At 39.1% G+C, this 18634-nt stretch overlaps 1 protein-coding gene across 7 annotated transcripts in view; it reads right to left on the bottom strand.

The window, feature by feature from the left end:
• ppp1r13bb (protein phosphatase 1, regulatory subunit 13Bb) overlaps positions 1 to 18634 on the bottom strand; it is a 50320-nt gene that overhangs the window by 15142 nt on the left and 16544 nt on the right. For all 7 annotated transcript variants that reach the window (XM_073855945.1, XM_073855946.1, XM_073855947.1 and 4 more), the window contains exons 3-6: positions 16557 to 16704; positions 15784 to 15903; positions 14044 to 14114; positions 1670 to 1771 (exon numbers count right to left, since the gene is read on the bottom strand). In XM_073855945.1, the coding sequence (XP_073712046.1) occupies positions 1670 to 1771; positions 14044 to 14114; positions 15784 to 15903; positions 16557 to 16704 (441 nt within the window). The remainder of the gene's footprint in view (positions 1 to 1669; positions 1772 to 14043; positions 14115 to 15783; positions 15904 to 16556; positions 16705 to 18634) is intronic.

Below are 18634 nucleotides of genomic sequence, written 5' to 3'. Positions count from 1 at the left end.
TCTTTAGTTCAGAGTAGTGTGCATTCAGGACGCCACCTTATCATTGGATCCCAATCACGCTTAACCTAGACAGACCACCTACTGATTTACTGTCAATGTTGAGAAACGCACTTTGCACAAGCAATATAGGTACCTGTGGGAAAAGTGTTTTGCAAATGATGCTTACAGTGCTGATACATTAAGAAAACCAGACAAAATTCAAACTCATCTCTCTCTATCTGCAGGGAGCACAAACACATCCAAATGCAGTGAATTGAAAACAGCAACTGAGTAAGTGAGAAAGCTAAAAATAGCACATGGTGGACTTTCGATGACTGGAGGCAGTGTCATCACAGTGCAGACATAATAACAGGCCTCTCATCCTGACAGTTCTGAGATCAGTGTTCTCGTCATTTAAAGAGGGGCTGTATCTGATCGAGGAAAAGTCTCTGTAAGCTTCAAAAGGGCACTAGCCAAATTCAAATTTCACACTTTACTCTTTGTTGACTGAAGAGACAGAGCTATTTAGCAACTGTGGATGAGAAATGCCTGTCGTGACATACAAAGCACAACAATGTTGATTGCTAAATAGTTGCCATTTTTGAGCAAGAGGTCTTGATTCCCGTTTATGGTTCCCATGACTAACATTACTATAATGGTTATTATGACATACTGTAATAATCTATAAATGGCACTGAGAAAAACATAAAGCTGATGTCATCAGTAACGCATTACGTTAAATGACAATAATACACAATGCACAACTGACAATAAAAAGCTTAGGGTGCTTCATAAACAAAGACATGCTGGTGCAATTCTAGTAATTACTGGACACTTAATTGCATATATACTAAACACATACCCTTTCATATAAACAAACTGTTTATTTTTCACAAAAAACAGGTTTAAATATGGCATCTTTAGTTGCAGATCTCTTTTTAACAACCCCCTTAAGAAACCCATGCAAAGATTGAAATAATAAAGGGTTTTGTCCTAAATTGCCACTAAGGTTGCCAGGTGTATTTCAGAATAAACACCCAGAAATGGCAGCACCAATTACACACAAACATGTGACACTTTACTTTCGAAGGCTTTCTATATACTAGATAAAAAAAAATTACAGATTATGCGCTGTAAAGTCTACAGCAGCTTTAGCTTCCCACATGTTTAAAATACATGGGATCAAGCATGACTAAAGTTTATCTCTGAAAAGTTGTTGACTTTTATCAGGAATTCTTACATAATTGAGACCACATAGCTAAGTCTCATTTTATATCCCGTCTGAAAAACAAACCTAAGTAAGCCGAAGCGTAAAGTTACTCATGTTACTCTAGCTTTCGCCACAGACGCAATCTGGCTGTTCAACTGATATCACTGCAAAAATGATTTAGTTGCATTTTATCTCAAGTAAGAATAAACGTAAATATATAAACAACAAACAAGTTATTTACAAATAGTTGCTAAACACTATGTTTGTTGTGAAAAACGCACATATTTGCCATAACATCCACAAAAGCACAAAATCAAAAAAAATGTAATACCTTCAATAAATCATGTTTGCTTAAACAGCAAATACTTACTAGGGAGCGCACAGAAGTAAAACATTTTATACAAAGAAAAACAAAGATCTTTAAGAAGAACGGCATCACAAAGGACACATAAAAAAAAAGGACACATCTGAACGCGTTACCTTAGCGACAAGCATCTGTTGCTGGGCTTCAATTTGCTGTTGCTGACGAGTGGCCATCTCCTGCAGCTCCGAGAGAGTGAGCTCCACACGAGGGTTTTCCACCTACACGAGAGAGAGAAAGAGAGAGAGAGAGAAAGAAATAAAGAGCGAGCCAATCAAACAGAGGGATATATGCACATACTGTAAACCACAATGAGTAGCTTAATACGGGCATCCCCGGCACAGAAGACTGACAGGGATGGTGAACTGTGTATCTGTAGAGCTTAGTGTGTTAAGATCTAGGTGTGACATGACCTGTGACCGAGTAAACACTCACAGCTTAATTATAGCAATGGTGCTAATGCTAGAGTAGGCCTGCTAAGCTCTTTGGGAAGGGGAATGATAACACTTTCAGCTGAACGGGTCGAAAACAGGCTGGTGCCAGGGATGCATCACAGAATCCCGCTCATTCACACCCTGCCTTCTAGCGGATAAGAGCCAGCTGTCCATCACTACGGTTGATGCCAGGCCGTCGCTATGGCAGCAGAGAAGAACTGCATTGTAGTGAAAGATTAAAGGCACCAAAATACACATACGGCAATCACAGACTGCCATTAAGAGCAATCAAGCAGAAGAGTGGATCAAGCAGATCAAGGATCACAGTACATGAGGTGAACACACAGAGTACCCGTATAAATTGTAGAGTATTGAAAAAAGGAAGTTGTACTAGTGCTGATGAAGATGACTGTGACGATCATATGTACTATATTTTTTGTACTATACTGTAAGTTCAGGTCACAGATGGACCTAGATGTTGACTATTTTATTTGAAGTTAAGTGCTAGACATTCTGAACATGTCCGTTTTATAAAAATTCCTCCTTTAGAAATGTCCGCCAGAAAATGGCCCAATCTGAACAACGGATACATATTACGTAAAATGCATCTCACTCCGCACCCCAATATCATTCAGTTCCCTCCCCTTCAAAATAATTAGCATACATCCGGCCTCTCGCCTCCACTGGGAAGTAAACTGCAGCAGTGTTCGCGAAATTCAAGGTGAAATGGCGGGTCGCGTTCAGAGGTGTGCTCTTCTATCTGTAAAAATTTGTGCTATGCAATATCAAAATCTTAATATTGTATTGTCTGTGCCAATACAGCAATGCCTTTATTTCATAAAAAGCCAAGATTTCACTTTGTCTAATGCTGCGTTTACACCAGCCACGGTAGAGGCGGCAAAAACACGCTATTTGCGCATAGTTGGATGCTTGAACATTTGAGTTTACTCGCTTCATTCGCGCGTGAAATTCTAGTCATTCGAGACATTCACGCGGAAATTCACGTCATGGGAGGGGCTTTTGCGACTCTGCTGAGACTCTGCTCGCTTCCTGTAATCACGTCACTACTACAACAAGGTCCCGATTGGCTAACGCTAATACGCCGAAGCTCAGATTTTTTAATTTGTGCGTTTCCTGCGGCAACGCTCAATTCCTGCCAAACGCGCAGCGCCTTCCGCGCCATTTGCGCTGCAGGATGCTTAATCGCGTCTTTGCATAGACTTAACATGTAAATCACCAGCGCTTGCCGCCTCTACCGTGGCTGGTATAAACGCAGCATAAGTGCACTTGTATAGGCTGTGTTTAAGACAGCCCAGAGACATAGTAAAGGAAAAGGGTCTGAAGCTGGGACAGTCATTAATGTTATGTAAGAACTACTGGCCAACATACACTGTAAAAAAATAGCTGTAATTATGCAGCTGGTTGCCAGTAACTTACTGTAGAAGATAAAGACTGAAAATGTTTCATTTTAATTTAATTTTGAACAAACTGTTGCCAGTAAATAACATGAATGCAAAATCTACAGTAAGTTACCAGTAACACTGTAATTTCTACAGAATTTTTTTACAGTGTAGTCATTTCAGTTGGAATCATATCAACTACACCTTGGCAAAAAAAAAAAAAAAATCAACCACAGCCAATTTACTGACAATGCACAATATCATCATCCAAGGCTGCCGCTAACAGTAAAATGCGTCTAACATGCTTAAAAATAACTTAATGTGCGCATTTTTGTCTTTTGAGGAAGTCATGTAAAATGCAAAACGTTTTTGGTAAAACCCTTATGGGACAATCGATGAAATAGACATTCCACATCAAACCTATGCCCTTCAGCAAAGCTCTTAATAGGACAAAAAGTTCCAGTTTGCTACAGAAGAAATACATAACTTCCGCATACTGGCAATTCAAATAATAAATAATTGCTACAAAACAAGCTCTGTTTACTCTTCTGTGATGAAACTTCAATATTGTACTCCATGATAATGTATCAGCATCAACACTAACATTAACAAGCACACAAATATGAACAGTAACGTTTGCAGTGTTATTGCCAAGTCACCTACAGCCTGTGGCTAAATGTTTTCTTGGCCGAGTTAAACCCATGATCCAGCTCCATAATTCATGGGTGGTATTTTGTTAAGTCTGATGTTATGGTTGAAAATAGGTCTGTTCATTTCTATGACTTAGTCGATTAGCTGTCATGTCTCATCATGTCGTGTTTCTTTAAATGAACCAATTACTTTAAATGCTTTAAATCATTATGTATGAAAAAACAACAACATGGTAAACTCCCTGTGTTACATCTACCGATATTTATCAAATGGTTTTATGATAAAGTACACGTATTTGTACTTTATCAGCAGAGCTACCCACGTATTTAATGAAAATTGTTTTCTCATATTAGCAGCCATTGTACGCAAAATTCTGTCCATCTCCATCAATACAACATCACAAATGAAATATCAAACAACCTCAACAGGTTATGAATTTGAAAATAAAGCACTCTTCCAATGACAAAGATATTTCATACTGCTCTGTGTCCGTCTCATCCATTAAAAAATAACAATTGGTAAATGCTGAGAAAATGGCTGGTTCTTCCTGGAGCAGGACACCCAGTAAAGGTCTGGATCAAATCAATGTCATTTCAAATATGAGTGAGGGATTGAAATTCTTTCCACTATATTCAGCAACCACTGTGGAGACTGAAAGAGACTATTTGCCACTAAGCAACATTGCGAACACTAGTACAGATTTTTGGCTACAAAAGAGCATTGTAATTATTTCACTGAAGCACTTCTTAAGATCAACTTCTACAGTTTTGGAGTGCCACTTTTTTGTCTTAAAGAGTCAGCACATGGGGTGGCAGTTTTTCTTTTTAGAGAAAACATTTGTGAGCTCATGTACCCCTTGTAAAAACACAAAAACATTTGAAAGTCCATCAAACCAAAGTGTCCAGTTCAACAAAAACATCCCACTGTAAATGCAGGCTACAGTTCTCACGCTCTTTCTTTATAACAACAAGTAATGCATTATAATTCGTCACTTACCTATTTTTTAAAACTCTGTTTCCTTCAGCACAGCTTACTTGATCAATAATGGCACGGCTTATTGTGCAGTTCCCATCAGCATGAGTCTTATGGCAGATCTCCTAATTTCATTATAGCTGAAATGACTTGACTTGGTTTGCAAGAGGAGTGATTCATGGCTTAAAGGCCAATTGTGTCGGGATCTGTTTACCCACACAGCAGACTTCGTATCGCACACATCACATGGGTTTTAAAGAGACCATCTCCATGGCAATGTGGTACAAGGAGCAACATACAACAGGCTGATTTGATTATTCATTTCTTAGGTGGTTTTGGGGGGGGGGGCTCTGCTCTACCCAGTGTTCTCTGACATTTAGTGGAGGGAGGTCTCTGCTGCCCTCCAGCCAGACATCATGGTACGATCCTATCTGCCCTTATCTTTCATATCCCCCTTTACCAGATGCAGTGGTGTAAATATGGCTATATATTTTTAGGAATGTATAAAGGCTTTTTAAACTGTAGTTGCCAGCATGGCAGTGAAACTCTATGCTTGTTTAATCATTAAGTAGCCAAGAGACGTAAAAAGCAAAATATGGCTTTAATTTAAAGAGGTTGCAGGGAGCTACAGTACATGATTCCCTTGGCAAAGCTAAAGAGAAAACCTGGGAGAAAGAGAAAGACAGCAAGAGGTAGTTTTCATGTGTCTCGACTTATTTTACTATAGGAAAGACAACAACATAAGGCTTTTATTCACTTCTGCTTTTGCAGAAAGCCAGTGATAAAATAACAGTATATTCATCAGAAGACAAAAGAAGCAGGTCAGTGGGGAATAACTCAAAAACTTAAACCCCAGGGCCATATTCTTTAGATAGGCTGGTGCGGTGGGGGAAATCTTCAATGGCTTTATCAGTTCACTGTAAAAAATAAATGTTGTTTCAACTTAAACAAATTTTTTGAGTGAACTGATATTTTAAGTAAAATAAACTCAAAATGTTAAGGCAACGTCGAGGTCGAAGTGCTCTTCCGCCATACAATAAAGTTTTCATTTTTATCTGCTTATAAAAATCGCCACGTTTTATTTTGTGCCACCATATTTCCTTGTGTAACTACCATAAACAGTAAAAGAAATGGACACAGCAACCCCATTGGATTCAACGGAGACAAGTGAAGTCAATTAGAAGCACGCACTTCCTGGGGGTTGAGTGTACTGCGTAGACTCAAACTGAGCTTGATGACGTAGATGTGATGTGAGCAACCTGTCTGACAATTGTAAGTCTGCTAATAGCTGTGCCAAGAGAAATCTAAACCACCCACCGAATCCCCTAAACATTGTTGAACAATTTGTCCTGTTGCTTTTATTGACTCTCTATGGGCTTCTCCCTTGACTTTATGCCTTCACGTCCCCCCGATTGCCTCATAGACAGTAAAAGATTGCCTGCGAGCTTCTCTTCCTGTCCATACGGTAATTCCTCTACTGTGCGACAGAGAGCCACAGGTTATGACGCAATTTAGCCTATTTTTACAAAAACTGCTTCTACTGGGCCATAACGTAAGATACAAGGTAATGGAGCCTTTTATACATTTTTGTGTTTCTTTAGAAAGAATTAATAGACAAATGGAGCCTTTAAATGCCTCAGATGTAAAGTTAGTCGCTGTCAAAGTGACGCCAAAATGAATGGGAGTCAATGGAATGCTAACAGCAGGTAGGGGTTCGCTAATCAATGTGGGCGCCCGGGAAAGCTTCAATAAAATATGAAACCCTGCCCCCCTTGTAACTTCTCATGTAACAGTCTTTAAATAGGGAAAACATGGAAGTGATTGGCGGCTTCTAAATTTATCCCTGTTTGGATCCTAAAAAATGAATGGGGCTAGGCTAACACATTTATGGCGCGCTGTACAAAGATGCACACATTGAAAAAGATTGGTATGTATTAATTTGTGTAAGTTGGGGTAAGAACATAGTAAAATATAAAAAAATGGTGGTGTTTAAAGGTAGTGTGTAAATTTTAGCAGCATCTAGTGGTGAGATTGCGAATTGCAACCATCAGCTTACCCCTCAATTTAAAAACCCATACGATAGCCGCTACAGGACAAACATGTCGTCGTCTGAGTAGGGATGTCACGAGAACCGATACTTCGGCACCAGGGCGATACCAATTTTTTTTAAACATGCCGATACTTGCTTTCTCTGGTACTTGAGGTACCGAGGTGGCAAAACTCTTACGGTACTGATGGGGGCAGCATACAGTCTTGTTCAATATAATAGCAGTGCAGTGTGACTGACCAGAATAATCAAGGGTTTTGGTATATTTTGTTGTTGCTGCGTGGCAAACAAGTTACCAGTAGGTTCAGTAGATTCTCGGAGAACGGATGAGGCCCAGCGTTCATGATGTGCGCGCTCTTGGGGCTGTGCAGTTGGGCAATGGGTTGAAAGGGGTGTGTTAAAAAAAATAGCAGTGTGGCATTCAATCACTGAGGTCATCAATTTTGTGAAGAAACAGGTGTGAATCAGGTGGCCCCTATTTAAGGATGAAGCCAACACTTGTTGAACATGCATTTGAAAGCTGAGGAAAATGGGTCGTTCAAGACATTGTTCAGAAGAACAGCGTACTTTGATTAAAAAGTTGATTGGAGAGGGGAAAACCTATAAAGAGGTGCAAAAAATGATAGGCTGTTCAGCTAAAATGATCTCCAATGCCTTAAAATGGAGAGCAAAACCAGAGAGACGTGGAAGAAAACGGAAGACAACCATCAAAATGGATAGAAGAATAACCAGAATGGCAAAGGCTCAGCCAATGATCACCTCCAGGATGATCAAAGACAGTCTGGAGTTACCTGTAAGTACTGTGACAGTTAGAAGACGTCTGTGTGAAGCTAATCTATTTTCAAGAATCCCCCGCAAAGTCCCTCTGTTAAAAAAAAGGCATGTGCAGAAGAGGTTACAATTTGCCAAAGAACACATCAACTGGCCTAAAGAGAAATGGAGGAACATTTTGTGGACTGATGAGAGTAAAATTGTTCTTTTTGGGTCCAAGGGCCACAGGCAGTTTGTGAGACGACCCCAAACTCTGAATTCAAGCCACAGTGAAAGACAGTGAAGCATGGAGGTGCAAACATCATGATATGGGCATGTTTCTCCTACTATGGTGTTGGGCCTATTTATCGCATACCAGGGATCATGGATCAGTTTGCATATGTTAAAATACTTGAAGAGGTCATGTTGCCCTATGCTGAAGAGGACATGCCCTTGAAATGGTTGTTTCAACAAGACAATGACCCAAAACACACTAGTAAACGGCAAAGTCTTGGTTCCAAACCAACAAAATTAATGTTATGGAGTGGCCAGCCCAATCTCCAGACCTTAATCCAATTGAGAACTTGTGGGGTGATATCAAAAATGCTGTTTCTGAAGCAAAACCAAGAAATGTGAATGAATTGTGGAATGTTGTTAAAGAATCATGGAGTGGAATAACAGCTGAGAGGTGCCATAAGTTGGTTGACTCCATGCCACACAGATGTCAAGCAGTTTTAAAAAACTGTGGTCATACAACTAAATATTAGTTTAGTGATTCACAGGATTGCTAAATCCCAGGAAAAAAAATGTTAGTACAAAATAGTTTTGAGTTTGTACAGTCAAAGGTAGACACTGCTATTTTTTTGAACACACCCCTTTCAACTAATTGCCCAATTGCACAGCCTTAAGAGCGTGCATATCATGAATGCTGGGTCTTGTTTGTTTTCTGAGAATCTACTGAACCTACTGGTAACTTGTTTGCCACGTAGCAATAAAAAATATACTAAAAACCTTGATTATTCTGGTTAGTCACATTGTACTGCTATTATTTTGAACAAGACTGTATGTGTATTTGTCCCTCCACAAGAGTTTAAGAAGAAGAAGAATGCCTTGTACGAGCACACGGGAATCCCTTATTGTCGCCATCAAACAAAGAATTTGAGACAACGTAGTGATGAAATATGCTCTGTAGAACAGTTTGTCTGTTTAGGGCTACTGTAGAAACATGAAAGCCACTTCCATGAAAGAGGATCCGCGGTGTATGTAAATAAAAACAGCTCATTCTAAGGTGCTAAAAACAATACAGTTCATTATGTAAGGTCTTATACAGAACTCATAATATAGTTATGTATATTATATTGCATTTCTGTCAAAAGATCCTTCTAAAAGTTACACAATGCACCTTTAAAGGCTTTTAGGTTAAATGTGCTATAAGTGTACGTACCTTAATACCAAAACAAAACTGTGTTGAGACATAATATTAAGGGGCCAAATATTTTTAGAATTGTTCATTTATTAGGGAAAAGGTCATCGTAACATTTGGTGGTCTGCGTTTCATCAGCACAAGCCACTTAACTGATAGACTTGACACAGTAGATTACTTCAATAAGAGCTCTTCTTTTTTTTTGTAAACCAACCAGACTTTCTCCCATTTTCAATGCATACAGTACTTAATCACAAAAGAGGATTTCTGCATTAAATACTGCATCTGTTTTGGATGCAACATCACGTGTTGCCAAAGCACATCAGCCAAAGCTGGCAGTGAAATAACAGATAACGTTAAGCTCATCTGACAGCAATGACTTTGACGGTATGCTACACAATCGAGGAGCTTGATAAAAAGTGCGGTGATGATATAAGCAAACTTCCTTCATCATTTTACAAAATGCACCCACATGGACATCATGTTCAGCTATTACTCTTGGCAAAAATGAAGTACTGTTAAAATCCCTTTTCACACTAAGATTTAGACCAGTGCTCATTTATCGTTGCTGACATTAAAGCTGTGCAGGCCCTCGCACACTTTCATCCACTGTTATGACAAGCTGCACATAAGAAGACCAGGTCTGTGACCTCATTTAACACTACAGCACAGAAATCCTCAACCATGGGCTAATAATCCATAACCTTCAACACACTTCTTTTTTACTAAACCCTTCCATGGGGCACATTCTCTGTAATGTGTACCTATGCAGCCTATTTTATGGACCACTGACATTTGTTTGCACTGTAAACATATTTAAATATTATTTATCTTTGAATTTTGGGGTAAAAATGCATTATTTGTGCATCATCTCCTGTGGATGCATGGCTCTTTAATAAAAAGTGGAGAGGTGAGAAAAAGCAAAACAAAAAAGAGAAAAACAGCAAAACCTGGAACATGTGAAGCCCCGGAGAGAGAAGCTGCCCACACACAGTGGAAGAGCCTCAACTTTATGAAATTTGATCTGCCCACACAGATCAGTGTTCTGGAGCTCATAACATTGTGTGCATGATGGTCAGGCATGAAATTTATGTATTATCAAAAACTCCAGCACTGGAGCGCTCTATTCCTGTATCAACTTGCACAATAGAAAGACTGACAGCTCTTACCACCCTTTCCAAGTATAATGGACCACACGCCGACTGAACAGTAGCAATTAAGAGGCAGTGAACGTTAAGAAATGCATTATTTAAAAAACAAATTGCTCTGCATCTTACCTCAACTCCCTTTTTTCTCCCCCAAGAGGTACTACTCTACTCCTGACACATCTGTATGGGTGCAGAAATTGAGTGATGGAAATTGAAAAAGTAAAAAGGAGGTGACTTAACCGAAGCCCCCAAGATGCAGTGACATGGTCTGACGCAGACAGGCCAGACTGATCCTCTGACCCCGCACATGAAGAAATTACATAAAAGTTGGGAGGAAGGAAAGAGAACTCGGGAAGATTGAGACGAGAGGAGGGCCACCCACTATTTAATAATGGGTGAAATGATGGGCCAATCCCATTTCTCTGTCTTACCCCTTCCCCTTACCCCTACCCCTTAGTTTTGCACGTTCACGTGAGAGTAAGGGCTATCCCAATTCTCGTTTTGATCAAGGGGTAGGGCTAAGGGCAAGTGGTAGATACCCCTTAAAACCAAGAATTTCCGCGAGCTTACTTGAAACCAAGGGGTACCCAGAATACACTGCGCAACCGGCAAAAATGGCGTTCAGAGCGTCCAGAGAGTCCCATAAATGTAAGTATTTTCGGCTTAATAATTAATATAAAAATTATTAACGTCTTGTTTTGTGCTCTACACAGTCCTGTTAATATATATTTGAATTATGTTCTTAATTTAAATGTTTTAAAATTTCGCTAGTTTGCTACGCTAACGTTACGTTGCTGATTTGCACAACATTCCCGTATTTGCTGATTTGCACAACATTCCCGTATTTCTCTAACTAGCCACGAATGGACTGCATGTTTGTTTACAGTTTTAACTAAATTCCATTAACGTTAGCAGCGAATTTCGTTTGATATCAGTGCATAACACTACTTGCTTTGGAGACATCGGTACGTGCTTTACGTATACCGTCCTGTATCACACAGGGACGCCAGAAGAAACTCGGCGGCTGATTCACTGATGACGTAACCGTAAATATTAAGCGGTGTCTCATTTCATAGGGGTATGTTTTCACCCCTAGCGCTTAACACTTGGTTTTGAGGGACAAGGGCTAGGGGTAAGACGAAGTGGTAGGGGAAGGGGAAGGGGTAAGACAGAGAAATGGGATTGGCCCTTATTTTACATTCCTTTTACAAGCTGGCCACATTTTTAGGGATTATCCTCTGTGAAGGGCGGGCATGCGTGTGTATAATAGAGAAAAACATCTTCAGATAGTGTTCAAAGCGGAGAAAACAAACTGGGTGGGAAGCTGCGAGAATTAAAAGATCATTAATCCTCTTAAAAGCAGTTATATCATACAATGAGCATAATCTTGAAAATAATTAAAATGCTAGAGGTCAAATACAACAGAATGCAGCTTTTGAGCTGTAGGGTAAGCCTATGAAGAATTTACAGATATGCACATATTTACAGTTTAGAGCAGTGTTTGTGTACCAGTGATGACTTGCCTGGAGATCTGGGTAGGGAAAGTTATTCATTTAAGTACAGGGATGGGCTGCTTTAGACACACTAAGATTGGGCCTGAGGGATAAATCAGATTAAACAACCCAAACAAATTAAGCAGTTGATGTGAATCAGGCCAGGAGTTTTGTCTTGGCAGTACTCAAAGGCAAGCCAAATGTCTGTTCTACAGTGAAAACAGGATATTGTCATATTTGAGGACAGTTATTTGAGGTTAGCTGTCCATCATAATGAAAGATCGTGTAAAGTGAAACAGCAGAAGCCCTGGTGGGGTGCAGCATATTGGTCTAAACTAAGGACCAAAAAACTTTGGTCAAGGATGTAATCAGGCATTTTATTAAGTCATTTTAACATTCAATATAAAGCGTTTGAAGAGTTTGGTTCCAAAACGCAATAAATCAATTTTGACTAATTTGGGTAAAAATGTGTTTTAAATACCAAGAAAGTGACAAGATGAAAACCACTATTTTCTGTTACAAACTTTCACATAACATATTTAGGTTAAAATAACATTAAAAATGTATTAGGTTATAATAACATTAAAAATTTAAATCCATAATTTGATTTTCAAAGATTTATTATAAAACAAGTTTTTTTTCAAAATGCTATAAATCTATTGAATCAATATATAAATGTGCATTAATCTTTGCCATGATATATTCATTTAGTTGACCAGTGGTATACACAGATTAAATAAACATTAATGGCATTAATCAAAACACTTACTTTGTCATGTTAAGAACACTGTCATTGCTGCTGTCATCCCTTTGACGTCGTCACTGAACTTTTTTGACAGCGATCAGCTGTAAAATGTTTTGGTCCTGCTCGATTTTCGTTGACGTCGAGTAAAATAATGGAAAGTTTTTCATAAGATCCCCTGGGGTCAATGTGTTAGCATAACAGAAGCTTGATGGTGTCGGGAGAACAAGCAACAGCCGGCATTTTTCCTTCGCCCGAGTGCCTCTTACGTAGATTATTCAAATTTTATGACTTACGTTTCTTCCCCGCCACAGGTTTATCAATGCCATCAAAATTACTATTTTGTATTTGTTTGTTTGTTGATCACAAAGTACAAAGTAGATGAAGATAACTAGGATTCTGTGTGTATTCAAAGCGCCGCCATTAGTGTTTACAATGTGTGGAATGGTGCACGGGATTGGTTAAGCGAATTTATTGCATTCTGCAGAGGAGGAGGAGTTTGTCACGTTTTGGAAAAAAGGGAGAAAAGATGACAGAATAACACGGCGGATATCAGATTTTGCGTAAAATGAAGAATGGTTTATGTACTACCAATACCAGGACCTCGCTTTATAAATAAATTCACGATTGTCAATTATACAGAGAACAAGAGGTTATAAGAAGTTAACCTTCATCCTTATACACACAAAAAGATAGAAACTTAAAATAAAAGCCATATGGTTCCCTAACAATACAAGCAGACAGGTGTGTTGTGCAAGTCCCTGACGGAAAGAAAAACTCATCGGAGTGAGGAGACATCCTCTCTGAAAAGAAACATCCTTACTAATCATCAGCGAATACACGCAACTACCCGTGTCATCACTCAGTCCCTAAAGACCAACACATGACAGCTGGATGAAAAGACACAAATCCCATTAACGATTGAGTCTAATAAAAAACTCCTCATTCTGTACACTGGTGGTCTACAGTCACTTTTCTCCCTAAAGGTGGAATTAGCTCTGCTTCCTGAGGCCTGGCTTTCCCTGCTGATATCTGGGACAGATGCTTGAAGGAAATTAAAAAAAGAATTCAGTGTGTGACAGTTATTAAAATGAAAGAAAGTGCAGAGTGAAATCCTCAATGTGGCACACAAAGCATAGTCAAGGGACGTGACGGGTCTCACTGTGTTGGCTTGCGTTGAGAAGAAAAAGAATGATGCTTGACGTTTTTAAAAGATCTGGTGCTAAAGAGTGTCACTTAGACCATCAGTTACTGTACAAGGAGATCTTTGAAGCTGGTGCTTTGGTTTCAGTTAAGCAATGAGGGATCATAATAATGATCGACATATCACTTGTGTGTGGAATTTAACCTCCCGGGACGCATTTTGGAATAACTACAATGCTGAGATTAGAAAAGAAGTCACAGATTTGGATGAGGATGTGATATTAACTGACCCCGTTTTCATTGTGCGTGTCTGAGCTGCTTCCTCCTCTCCTGCTGGGCTGCTCCTGAGACTGTTGGCTGCCTAGAAGCACAGAAATAATAAAACACAGATTGAGAACAGACATTTCATCAGATTGAGGAATATACGCATGAATGAATACACCTTTATACACATTGTGATAGTTTAACAGGCACACATGACTGGCTGGCTGGAGATGACTGGAGTATCACAAGGCAGTAAAGGAACGATTTAAAAGCCTGTTTGTTATAGCCAAGTGATACTAGGAACGTAGTATTAATGTATACACACAGGGGTGTGTGTTTAAAGAATAATCCAGGGGACACTCAAGGCTACTCCTACTCCAATGCCAGTGAAACAATAATAGATAAAAGGTGGAAATCAAACAAATAAGATGATAAAGATCTTTAGCAATGCTAACACAAAACACATGCATGAGGCAATATTACAAGTACAATGTGTCCTAACCAGAAGTAACCATGAAAAAATTAAAATACTCTTAAATAAGCTTTTGTCTCAATGAGCCACAAATGCAACTGAGTGTTGTTCCTGGCCCACCCATTGTGTCTTGCAGAATATTCCCTTCTTACGTTGACAAATTACAAGACAAGTTAAAGAGATAAACCTGTATTTTGAGAGTTTTGAGAATTTGGGTGAAACTATTTGGGTGAGATTTAGGTAAAAAAAAAAATCCCTAAAATGTCTCAAATTACTGTTTGTATTACGAATGACTGTTAGTATCAGTAATTATTAAATATTAAAGGGGGGATTTAAAGCTATTTCATGCATTCTGACTTATTTACACTGTTTAAGAGTTGGATTCCTCATGCTAAACAAATAGGCAAAGTGTCAAAAAAGCAGTAGTATTTCTGTGACAAATGCACTTTGCCAGGGTTCGTACAAGTTTCGGAAAGTTTTTTCCGAACATGAATGATTCATACGTAACAATCTTGCTTAATTTCTTTTATGGGAAATTTCTGTGCATGAAGTACAGTGGAAGTCCTTATATGGGCACTTTAATCAGAATAGCACACGCACGGACCAACCAAGAGCTTACACGAAATCAATGTCACCAAAGAAGTGTGTTTTTGTTTGTAAGGAACCCTGCAGCAGGCGTAGTGATATTATGCACTGCTGGAAAATAGTCCCCTGCAATTTAAAGTAACCAAAGGGACTATTTTCGGGCAGTGCGTAATATCACTACGCCTGCTGCAGCCATGTTACATCAGCAAAGTCCTTGATTATTATGCCAGAATGAGAGTATAGTCCATATCTGCCTAGAAAATCGCAACTTTTAATTTTCTGTTGGCCTTAGTACACAATGTAACTACAGAAGAGTCAAGTTTTAAATAGGAAAAATATTGAAACTCTTTGGTTATTTTTTGCTCAATGCTAATGGTCTAATCAGATACAATGAATTGTGCTAAGCTATGCTAAAGTGCTAGCGCCAGACCTGGAGATCGACTGAATGGATTTCAAAATGGTAAGAATCAAATGTTTAACTCTAGGGAGCTGGAAAATTAGCATATTTTCAAAAAAGTAGAACGTCCCTTTAATGAGAAAAATATTTGTAAAGTCGGCACCCCAAAGCTCCAAAATTATCAAAAATGTACTTTCATTTGGTCTGCTGACTTTTTCTCATGTGATGGAATAACAGTGCGATCAATGTCAAGTCAATGAAAAAAAGAGCGATGGCAGTGGCCTGTCAAAAGTCACACGGGAGCATTCTCACCCTGATCACTGCTTTCAGTGGGAGAGTCTTCATGGCGCAGGTAAAACTTCACCTCTTGCTTTCTAGGACCCCATTTCTGCAGGTGCTCATACATCATGTGCTCAAAGGGGATAGCCCGTTCTAGAGATGAGAAAATAGGAGACATTTCATTAAAATAACAAACCACTATAATTTCAGAAATATCACAAAGAGTCAACATAAGAATATAGTGGTCACATTAAAAAGCTGGCAAGTTCATATGCCAAGGAATGTTTTATTGCACCCAAAGCTACACCTGAGAGTAAAACTGAGGAACAGACATACTGGGATCATGACAACAAAGAGGTGAAATTGAATCAAACGTGGCCTATAGCCAGAGAAATGTAGTGGGGCTGGGTGGGCTGGGGGGAAATAGATAAAACATTCTGGACAGGTGGACGGACATCTGGAGTACTGGGCAGCCACCCAAACAGACAGAATAATAGAAGAAGGGATGAAACTGTAGAATATCAAAAAAGTACACAAGCTCAGAGACTTTCAACAAAGTAAACGAGTGACAGATGTGTGTAAATTAATGTGAGCCAGTGTAACCTTCCAAGAAAGCTAAAGCCAAAGCTTAATGCTTACTCCAACACAAAGGATGAATATGTTAGATATATTTAGATCAATATCCTTTAAATGTTTAAGTTCAAGAGACATATGCTAGAGGTTGGTAAATAAGCAGTTATGTCTAAAAAAGGAAAAAGTGAGTCCAATGATGCTAGATTCCTCAAGATACAGAAAACGATACTCACCATTTCCACGCCAGACCTCTGCCAGATGACAGCCACTTTCCCCCGGTTCCTTACAGAACTCCACCACATCGCGGCACGTCGTCTCTGGAGTGATGGGCACCTCTGTCAGGGTTTGCTCCCCATCACTCAAATACACTGTTAAAATCATCTGCAAGAAATAGAGAGGGAGATATGTTTATTAATTAAGCCCAAAGAGTAATAGAAGTGAAGCTTTTACACAAGACATGATCTGCTATATTTTTTAATTACTGGTACAGTTACAGTATATGCATCAAACGGGCATCTTCGGACGTTGTGCTTTGCCCTGCTGCATTTTCAGTGTCTCGCACTTTAAGAAGATCACGAACATTATTTCAATGACAATAGCCATTTTAAAACTATTAATAGACCATTACATGACTCTGGAGAGGAAAATAAGCATCCCAAGTGCAGAAGTAACACATTTCTGTTCAATTTTAAACTCTCTGTGTTGTAGTCAGAAAAAACACAAGCCTAATAAGTCTTAATCTATTCTAGACCAAAGTAAACAAATCCCCTTAATCCACAAAACCACTAGGTGGCAGCGTCATTGTATAAACACAAAATAAATCAGTGGCTGATGTTATTTATTTCACAAGCAAACTATTCTTACCACACAACCTGATGCAGTGTTTTTACTTACAGCCCTCTAGAGTTTTACCTTCTATCTAAGAAATAACAAGCAAGCACATACAAAAACACTAAAAAAAGAGCATAAAGCCCAGGCTCTGTTGCATTATTTGGAGCGTTCCAGCCCCTTCTGCTAAAGATCACCAGATAGATGGTGTGCTTAAAGGGAGGAGGAGGAGCCTATACCCGTCAGCTTGACTGACATGTGGGGTGGGCTGGTTAGTGCTGCTCTAAGTGCAGCGTGACAGAGGAGACACGGATGGTTTGCTACAAAAGAGATGGAGAAGGCTGGGGAGAAAAGCTGAATAAATAAAGAGATGATATCTTTAGGTCCCAAAAAGTCTTAGTTGAAAGCAGATGTGGTGTGATCATCGGCTGTTTGCAATACAACAACATAAATGTCACTTCAAATGAAGTACGGTTGTCACGGTTGTCTATTTTACAGATGTAGACACTCACACACACCTACTCCAAACATTTTCCTTATACCACCCTTGACATTAAAAAGTGTATGAACGAAAAGAAATATATAAATACAAAAAATGGGGCTGCATCACTAAGCATTACACTACATAGTCATAGATAAACCATATAAAAACCATACAACATAGCTCTGCATTATATCACAACATGGAATGACACTATTTCTCAAGACATAATGGCATCAAGTTTAAAAAAGCATGGGTAAACTTATATCCATTGCAAGTATCGAGTATCAATTGAAAGAAATTGCACTGCTGTTATAAAGTCACAAGCACATCTTTATCAGACATAACTCCAGATGACAAGTACACCACCAGACGCTTCACCTTTTGTTTAGTAAAAAGTCATAAGATGGGCGCCTGCATGTGGAAGATAAACATCCTTTGACCTGAAGATTGTCATATTTCTTTAAAAGCAGAATTTAAAATATGCAAAAAAAAAATCACAACTACAGTACAATAATAAAGCTTACAGTATTATCCGAAACATACCAAACACACCAGCAGAAAACAACAGGAGTACACATGGGGTACCTTAAAGTAGGCCACATGTGGGCGGGCACTAGTTTAGCTTCCATGATTGACAGGTGGGTTGGTTGAAAACCCTCCTCTTCTAGCATTAGCACACTAATGAATACTTTGACTTCGTCTAAGTGCATTTGGGAGGTACAATTCCAACTCGCGCCAAACCAAATCCACTGATTCCTGGGTATTCAGGCAGAAGAGACTTGCAGTTTCTTTTCTTGCATTAAGAGCAGAAAAACAAACAGGTGTGTGGGCAAAGAAACAACTCTCTGCTGTAGAAAACCTGTCAAATCCAGAAACACCACAGTCACATCTTTTTGTGCATGGAGTTGAAGGTGACAATTGGATCAGGACAGATTCAGTGGACTTTGTGTTGTGCAATACTAGGCCTTTAATATTAAGGCCAAACAGGGGGATTTCTTA

Source organism: Misgurnus anguillicaudatus, chromosome 18 (genome assembly GCF_027580225.2).
Source record: "Misgurnus anguillicaudatus chromosome 18, ASM2758022v2, whole genome shotgun sequence".
Lineage (NCBI taxonomy): Eukaryota > Metazoa > Chordata > Actinopteri > Cypriniformes > Cobitidae > Misgurnus > Misgurnus anguillicaudatus.
The sequence above is the reverse complement of the archived record's forward strand: the minus strand, read 5'-3'. Positions and strand labels throughout refer to the sequence as shown.